This window comes from Cynoglossus semilaevis, chromosome 3 (assembly GCF_000523025.1).
Source record: "Cynoglossus semilaevis isolate Cse_v1.0 chromosome 3, Cse_v1.0, whole genome shotgun sequence".
Classification (NCBI taxonomy): domain Eukaryota; kingdom Metazoa; phylum Chordata; class Actinopteri; order Pleuronectiformes; family Cynoglossidae; genus Cynoglossus; species Cynoglossus semilaevis.
In genome coordinates, this window is record NC_024309.1 from 5,113,523 (window position 1) to 5,123,188 (window position 9,666).

Genomic DNA, 9,666 nt, shown 5'->3' on the forward strand with positions numbered 1-9,666 from the left:
CATTTCTACTCCTGCAGGCATCACTTTTATGATATATTTTTGAACTTTATGGGTTATGCTTCTAAACTTTATTTCTCTGGTGAATCTAATTTTTAAAACTAAGGATCTGCAGAATCAAATGTTTTCTTTTACATATCTTCAGCAGCATTCTTCTCTAACTAAACGATGGGACCTTGTGTTTAAAACACATGTAACACAGTTAGAATAACAGGACGGTTATTTTTTACATGTTTCTTATTACTTTATCTGACAAGGTACCACGTTTGGGAACATGTAAGTTGTTTCTCAGTTGTTTCTCAATGCTCAGCAGTCCACACAAAACGTTTTTGGGTCTGTGTTGGCCGACAGGTCACTACTTGAATAGATTCCTTGTATAAAAGGAACTTACCAAAAAGGTAAGAGCTGTTCTGAGTGGATTAAAAGGTAAACAGCGGAATCTGACCCAACATTAATACACCAGTGTTCCAGCTGTGCTGTAATGAACACCTCACGTGGTGTAAGATAAACCCAGTGTTTGTTCTGTGCATGGTGACTCATCATTAGCAATTAACATGGTGAAAAACTTCAGACATTAACCAGACCCTGAAAATAAAGTTACAAATTATCATGGATTCACTTTATTTATTGTATAGTTGTCAGAAAGGTGATAGTAGCACAACACCACTTTGGCCAGTAAACACAAAATTACTTTACGATAAGCTCTGCCAACAGAGACACCAGACAGGCCATGGGCCTTGAATGTTTGGAACGAGTCAACAACCTTTCTGGATTTACATTTAAGAACCATCGCTGAAGCCTGACCTCTGCTGTATCTATCTGACACTCAGGTCCTTGACTTCTGCTGCTACAGCTGTGGTCAACTCCCCTGTCAATTAATTCTTTCGTTTTGTTTCATACGACAGCTTGGGTTCTGTTGGTACAGTTCATTATGTTTGCGGAGACGGGCATCTTGCTGATTAAAAGGGTTGGTAGAGATTTGTGTGTGTGTGTGTGTGTGTGTTTAAAAGGGAAACTGCCCAGTCAATGACCTCGGTGTCAGGGTTTTCAAGGAGGGTAAACAGTGAACGGTTAAAAAACCACATGTCGTACCTACCCAGGGCTAAAACAGCCACGGTGTCAAGGAAGACTTTGGACAGAGGAAACACAACTCCATAGCAATGCCTGCTGTTAAAATCACATTACCACCATTGTACTCTCATGGAAAAAATAAGAACTACAATCGGAATACCTCACTAACCAAATTGACTTAGAAAAATTAGATTATGTGTTCTAAGCAATAATAGGGCTGTAAATGAACTTCACCCAAACAATTGTATGAACACTGCTGTGTCGGTACATGTGCCTGTAGGCACTGGAATAGTTGTTATGAACCAAGGTGTGGTTTGACGCAAGTTCTAGCTCACTGCTCAGACTTGATTGAACTTATTCACTGGTAATATGACCTCACTAAACATGACATCTGTCTGAGTGTGCACTTTTGTAACACTGTTTGGCAGCCTTTGGATTCCTTTGTGTCAAATAGTGACCTCTCTTGTACTTTTAAATACAGAGCAACAGAGTAAATGGTTATAGTATTATATGAAGGGTATTTTACCCATCATTTCCCTGAACCCTTACACATACAGTACCTGAAAAAAGATAAAAACTTTTGTATTTCCTAGGAAGGTTGTTCTATCTAACCAATTACAGACATTGATTGCTGCTGATACCACATACTATCTGTTTACTACCTTGTGTCTACCTACATTACTCACCCACATGCTGATTAAATGACCTCCACGTACCACACCAGTGATGTTGCCCCACTGTCTATCTGTCCAACCAACGACTTACCAATCATTTCCTACCTTCAATCTATTTCCTGCTACTCCAACCTCCAACCTTGAAGCCTACATACTAACATAACTGCAGTACCTACTGGATAGCTATTATTACAGTACCTTATGTGTACCTCCATACCCACTTGATCGTTTTTCCTTCCCACCTTCATGACTACTAATAATTCACCCCTATTAGTTGGAGTACCACCCTGACGTCTTCTTCTGTTCAGCTAATTCCTTAATATTGGTAAATGTAAGCATCATCACTGTACACAGTGTACATAGTAATGTCAGGAAAAACATCCACGGGGTGTAAGGAGTGTAAAAAGATTTGCAGCAAATGCCTCACATGACGACAGCCCTGCACACGTTGCTAAGGGAACAGGGAGCATGTGATGTGAGTGGCTGCTTTGTCCACACTCTCAACCAGTCAATGCCCTCCTCCTCACCAAAACACTTACAAAGGCACACAGATAGCACAACGCTGAGCAACTTTTCTGATTCTGAACTCCCAATGAAACTCTTCAATTATTTCTTCTTATTAATTATCTTGGCTTCTTTTCAATCCACATACAGTAGCTGGTTCCAACTTAAGTTCCTTTATCACGAACAAGGGTACATTTTACTTTAACATGCACTGTTGTGTGTCCAAAAAAGTTTATTCATGTTGCAAAGCATGTGTTATATTATTTTGAGCATGTCAATGGCCAAAGCTCAAACGATACCCATACAAATTTGTTTTGTAACGTCAGAGTTACAAACAGCAGCAACTAAGTACTAATTGTTAACCATGTCTGTTACTGTGCCTGTTGTCTGTACATGTACAGATAACCGACACATTTTTACACAGTTGTAATAAAAGAAAAACAACTGAATAATTGTGCGCACTTGACTTTCAGAATATATGACGACATTTTTAAAGTTACTTGTGTACATTATACATTTATTGTTAGTGCTCTGACCGTGGAATACCTGAACAGCGTGACGCCGTAGACTTTTTTTCCTGTTCCACAAACCACGTGTTTGCATCACTGACTTATACACTGCCCAGAGTAGGGGGTGGTTCCAGGGAATACAGCTAAGGGGTCCCCGTCCGGGAAGATATCTTTCCATGAAAAGACCGATGACGATCCTTTTGGATTTTTGGAGAGAAGAAGAGAGGAGAGGAGAAGAGACGAGAGGAGGGGAGAGAGGAGTCAGCGCCACTTTACGCAGCGACCGTCCGTGGATGTACGCGAGTTTGAGGGATAACTGAGGAGTTTCTGAACATCAACAACGACGACAATCAGCCACAATGAATAATGCAACCAACCGAACCATTGACCCGAGCTGCAGGGACAAACCTCCGCTGGCCATCGACATCATTGTCAGTGAGTAAAGACCACGATGATCTCAGCTGCGTTCGGGTGTAAATGTTAGAAAGAGTTCTGGTAAAATGAAGAGATGTGATAACAGTGAGAGGTAAACGACTCCAGGTTCCTGGTTCTGATTAAAATGAAACTAGATTCTGATCTCCTGGAATTCCTGTAAATCATCTGAATTTTATTTACCCCCGGTGAGATTATACACAGATGGTGAGAATTAGAATTATGTCCTCCAAATAAGATGTTCTCCCTGGATAACGAGAACCTGAAAGATTTCCTTGTGACGCTAATGTTTCAATATTATCTTTACACTCCAGTGTAGTGTAGTCTAGTCCTTGTTATTGACTTTTTAGTCAATAAATAATGTGTTGTTTATTGCCATAATACATTATGTAATTTATTATAACAATTTCGTTAACTGTTATAATGTTTTATGTCATTGAATTAACCATATAAAAAACTCGTTTAATAAAAGTGAAATATTTAGTATTAGCAACTCCATATTTTAGTGAGTACATTTTTTCTTTTAATTTTGAAATGTACATATTGCGATCACTTTGATTATTAAATTTGTGATTTATTTTTTAATTTTATGCAGACAATTAGTTTAAATTTTATTTTTTTAAATTACCCATCTTACATTGCACCACCTAATTATCTATGCACAAATAATGTAACTTTTTAAATTTTACTTATGAATTTAAAAAATATTTAATCATGAAAATAGATTAGAGGTGCTTATAAAATTTGCAAAATTACATTGAAATAACATGAAACATATTTGGTGTTTGTTCAAAGACAACTTTGTGGTGAAAACTTTTGGAAACTTGAATACAATAATTGAAAAAAAAACCCCAAAAACTTTATCACAAGAGCCGTCACGTTCAATGTCTGTCTGCTGTTTTTCTGTTTGCACATCATCCAAGTTGGACATGATGTGGACTTTGTCCTGGCGAGACGGAAGGTTAAAGTCTGTCCAAGTTTAGTTCAGTTTGTATGATGAAAAAAAAATCTTACGTTTTATACCTTGTGAAATCATCTTCTGCGCTGCGTGTCAAAATGCTGACAGAATAGTTTTGGTTTTTTTTGAGTCAACATGAATGAGCACAGTATTTAGGACACATCTTAAAAACAGGGTTTGAATTCCTCACTAGACAGAATGTTATTTCTTTACAAACTCTGTTCTGTCTTGTGTACTAGACCCAGCAGTTGTTATTCTCTGCATTGACAAAAAGATTTTTTAATACTTTATTTGCTGTCTAAATTGTGACAGAACCCAAATTTAGTTAGAATAAGTGATACATAGTTTATTGAAACAGCGATATAAATGGTGCAATCTTATCCTGTGGGGCTGCTGTAGAGAAATGTTTCTGCCCCTTACTGAGCAGAACAATGCAGTGAGATGTCTGAAGATTTATTTAAAACCCTAAATTTAAAATGCATGCTTTTTTTGCCTTAATAAATCCACAATCAGTCAGCTGTAATTCTTTTCTGCAGATTTGGACATTTTTGGCATCATCCTGTATTCCATTCTCACCTTCATGGCCACCGTGTCTGTGCTGGTCTACATAGAGGAATGTATCTACATCTACAGGAAAGTGCCGTCCAATAAGAAGAGTGTCATCATCTGGGTGAATGGAGCCGCACCGGTAAGATTGAAGGACAAAAATGAGATCAGCAGAACTAGCGTTTGGTGGAGTTTCCTGATTGTTAGTTGTTTGTTTTTGGGGTTTTTTTAAAGGTAATTGCTACCATGTCATGTCTGGGCATGTGGATCCCCAGAGCCACCATGTTTACTGATATGACCTCGGCCTGGTGAGTCTGACCGTCTTTGCTTTCCTTCTTCTCACCTTTCATCTCTCAGCGTGTTGTGTTATCTCACCAACAGAGCCTCGCTGTGAAAGACCATTCTAACCTGCCTCAGCTCTATGGAAAACATTCACACTTTTGCCCAGCAGCTTAGGCAGTGATAACAAACAGTGTGGTAATAATGTTTTTCTCTCCTCTCTCTTTGTCTCCTTGTCTTTTCTTTTCTCATCTTAGTTACTTTGCCATTGTGGTTTTCAAGTTCTTGGTCCTGATGCTGGAGGAGATCGGTGGTGATGAAGCCTTTCTAAAGCGGGCAGGGAAGCACAAACTGAAGATCAGCACAGGGCCGTGCTGCTGCTGCTGCCTCTGTCTGCCGTATGTCCACATTACACGGTGAGTCTATACGTTTTTTTAAATAAAATAAAAAAATAGACAGTATGTGTCCTTTGTAGAGCTAGTAGAAAAGATGGATACATCTGATATAATGTGTAATATGACACATATGTGCGTATATGTGCATATTTATATATGTATATGTATATGTATATACAAAATATATTACAGTATAGTAGGTGTCATGGTTAGAAGTTTCTCAATCTCGTGTGGCCGATCGTTCTTGGTTAGTCAGCGGGCCGGATGTGGCCCGCAGGCCATACAAGGCCCAGGTCCGCCCTAATCATGTCTCAAGGTCTCAATGTGTCAGGAATCAAATGTCCAAATCTATTGTGTTAACAATGGCTGCAAGTTACTGGAAAGACTTAAAACCTAACCTTGAAAGTTCTGGGGAAGTGCCACATACTTTGTGGCATGGGTCATAAAAATTGGTTGACAACTGAAAAGAAATAGCATCGTCCGTTGCTAATTGCGTACAGATTCTGTGCTTTTTCTAATCCACCTTATTTAAAGAGTCAGGAGAATGTGCCATTCTCTCAGACAAGTCCTGGACTGTGTGATTGTTGAAAAAAAATGTAGATTCAATAAATATCCGCCATCTGTTCTGGCTTGTTGCAGCATCTCCTGTAAATTCTGATAATGAAAGCTTAGACACGCCAGTTTGAATCAACTGTTGGGAAATGCCAGGTCAGAGGATGTGTAATAGACCCCACAGGGCCCATCAGCATTGTTTCACGAATGCAATTCGTTGACGGCCCATCCACTAGTGACTAAAGATTTCTGCCAAAAACATCCTGCTGTTGTTATCCTGGAAATGTCGAGGGCAATTGGTCTGACCATTATGAAGTTTTATGGACCATGAAGTGCAGTAGGGGACCGTGATCAAGGGACAATCTATAAACCTTACCTTTTCTTCTGATTCCAGGCGAACTCTCTTCCTGCTCAAACTCGGCTCCTTCCAGTTCGCTCTCCTGAAGATCGTCTTCACCATCCTTTCCATTGTGCTCTGGACCAACGGCACATTTGACCTGGCTGACGTGAGTGTAGCAGATGGAAGATGTTTAATGAAATAAAGAAGTATCTTGCCAGTGTGTCCCAACAGTTTTTTTTCCCAGATTTTACTTGCTAACAGCAGCAGCAGAGTCAACACGACCACTCCCTCAGTGGAATTGGATTTTTGTTTGTATTTATTATCTATTAATTATTTTTTCCTCTGTCTCCCCTGTCTTTTAATAAGATTTATTATTATTATTATTATTATTATTATTATTTCTTCAACATTGGCAGTCTATCTGTTGTTTCTCGTTGCAGTTGGAGATTACTGGAGCTGCCATATGGATCAACCCATTTGTAGGCATCCTGACCATTATAGCCCTGTGGCCGGTTGCCATCATGTTTATGCATCTGAGAGTTGCCCTACGGACTATTAAGATCGTTCCCAAGTATGCCATGTACCAAGTGAGTCACAAATGTACACACAGTGTTGTTTACTCATGCTGTGCAGTTCATGCAGGGGTTCAATGGTACACTTTAACTTTATAAAACTATAAAAAAAAAAACGACTCTATAAAACTGGCTGTACGCTTTTACACACTTAAGATTTCAGGGTGGGCAAACTTTTGAAAAGGATATCCGTGTTGTCTTAACAACATTTGTTTGTGTGTTGCGTGTAGCTAGTACTGATCCTGAGCCAGCTGCAGACGGCTATCATCAACATCTTGGCTTTAAATGGAACCATTCCCTGTGCCCCACCTTTCTCTGCAGCAGCAAGAGGATACAGTGAGTCAACATCAGCATTTAGATCTCCAGTTAAAAAAAACTCCTCTTTATCTTTGATTCCCTTTGTTGTTTTCTTTCCCAAAGTGTTGAGTCAGCAGTTACTGATCCTTGAGATGTTCATCATCACACTGGTAACGCGGCTGTTGTACCGACGACAGTATGACCCTTTACCTGTGGAAAAAGTGGACGACAATGAAAATACCAAGATGGTGGCAATGCCTGAATCGGCATGAGAAGTGTTGGTGCGTGTGTATTTTTTTGTGTGTGTGCGTATTTTTTGATTTTGAGATGTATAAACAAATATTATAAAATCAGATTTGAAATGAAATTAATAAAGTGATATGTGATGATCATAGACCGACAACGGTTGATTTTTGACTGAAATTCTGGTCACGTGGGTTCTTTGGAAGAAAGTAACACAAAGCATAAGACATTAATGATAAAATATTAAAATCTAATAAAATATTAAAAATGTAATATTTTAATAAATATATATAATATATATAAATGCACAGGCCAATTCCATACAAGTTAAGCCATCCCACGTGATACCACTCAGCCAGTCAAATCTATGCATTCTAGGCGGTAAACATTGAAAAGTTGCAGTGCAGTCAGGTGAGAGTTATCGGCAAGACACGAAAAAAAAAACAGCGAAAGAAAGAAAAACAAGTAAAGCGTTGTGTAGCGTAGCACTTATTAAAAGTGCAGATGTGAAACGCCATTATAAGACAAACCATAAACTGTTTGAACAAACGTATTCACTCAAGTCTCAAGTGAGAGCACATAAAATAAGTAGTCTCAGGGCCCAGCATGACAATGTGAGGTGGCTCAACAAAGGCAGGGGTTTGGAGCGGTATTGGTCCATTAGGAGAGAAGTAGCATCTTTTTTGGCAGAAAAGGTTAATGTAGGAAACTGGATGTGCTGGGATTCCCTTTTAAATGTGTATTTTTTTTAATGCATGAGTTATGTTCATTAATGACTAAGTGGTGTGAAATAGTGGGCACTAACATCTGGCTAATTAACTGTCTAGACTCTAGACAGTCATTATGCAAAACACTGCAGGTCATTGAGTCACAGTGGACTGAAGATGTCAGTGCTGAGAACAGAAGTTAAAACCAGTCAGACAGAACTGAAGTGCTTTCCTGCATGAAAGGTAAAGTGAGGTAATAAAAACTGAATTAAGTCCAGCTGTCTTTGTGTACGTCAAATCTGACGTCAGATGAATAATAAATGAAGCTGTTACTTGTTAAAAGGTCCAAGTCACTCACACGAAGCCGGACAGGACTTTATATTCATGGATAAATCATTGTTGACACACTTAGCAACCAAATCGCTGCGGGCTCTCAAGAACGCATTATTTTCAGCTTGAATGAAAGTGAAGATCTATCTTAATATTAATAAACTGAAACAGATCCCAAACACATTCAGTTTTTGACAATGCCACAGTCACACAACAATCTCGTTTCGTTTTGGAAATGCAGCTATTTCCAGTTCTGCCACTAGATGGCAGTGAAAATCAAATAATCAAATTGCAATGGCTACTGTTTGAGGGGTTAGCGTCTACCGTACTTAGTTTTGAGCTAACGTTCAAAGTTACATTTGCTTATTTTTTGTATTTGTGTGTGTGTGTGTGTGTGTGTGTTTTTTAACATCTAACGCATATTGTCAGTCATGTCATATAATGTTCGGTTCACCACAGTGAGGAGGTAAACAATACAACGGAAACATTATTAAACAACAAGCCATCGTCCAATCGGGTCGACCCCTGTGTTCGCTTCCGTGTATTTGAACCAATCATAGTAGCGCAACCAAACAGAGCCCAAGTGCGGTTGAGGAAGAGGTTTCCTAACGTACAAAACGTCAAGGCAGCGCAGAAAGACCGGAAGTTGAGATGATACGGCTCAAAATACAAAGTGTTCCACACGTTTGTTAAGCGAGCTATTACAGACTTGATATTGAATGATTCTTTCTTTAATGTATCATATGTCTTGAAATAATTAACTATCGCAAAGAGTACATATTGTGAGTAACCTCGTCTAGTTGTAAAATATCATTTACTGGAGGACGTTTCAGATAATACATTTAAATGAATTAGAATGCATTTCAAAGTTCCCAAACATACGTTATCTGAGTTTTAAGATTTCTAAAGGAAACTGACCCCAGTTGAGAGGAAAAGGAAACAATTTCCTCAAAGGAATTTATTATGTGAGAAAACATTTTGTTTTAGAAATTAAATGAAGGTATAATTATGTCATATTATATATAATTTCAAGCCCATTTTATCATTCTCTTAAATATTTGATACATTTCGTTTGTTATAAGTGTTGTGTTTAAAATATTATGGCTTAAGACCAAGTCCACCCGCACAGATTTACATATATTTATGTCCATGGATATTTCATTAACTACTATGGTTCCAGTTAAGTTTCCCAGGTATTACTACAAGTAATACATGTACATGGACATGTAAAGTAATTGAAGTTCAAAGAGATTTATATGA

The 9,666-nt window shown here is 38.4% G+C and overlaps 1 protein-coding gene across 1 annotated transcript; it reads left to right on the top strand.

Annotated features, from left to right (window-relative positions):
• Positions 1–2,927: 2,927 nt before the first annotated feature.
• Positions 2,928–7,523, top strand: slc51a (solute carrier family 51 member A). Its single transcript, XM_008307581.3, has 8 exons — positions 2,928–3,190; positions 4,682–4,833; positions 4,926–4,999; positions 5,228–5,386; positions 6,312–6,423; positions 6,698–6,844; positions 7,060–7,165; positions 7,250–7,523. Exons 1-8 carry the CDS (start codon positions 3,115–3,117, stop codon positions 7,396–7,398), a joined length of 975 nt encoding a protein of 324 aa, XP_008305803.1. The 5' UTR covers positions 2,928–3,114; the 3' UTR covers positions 7,399–7,523.
• Positions 7,524–9,666: the final 2,143 nt, after the last annotated feature.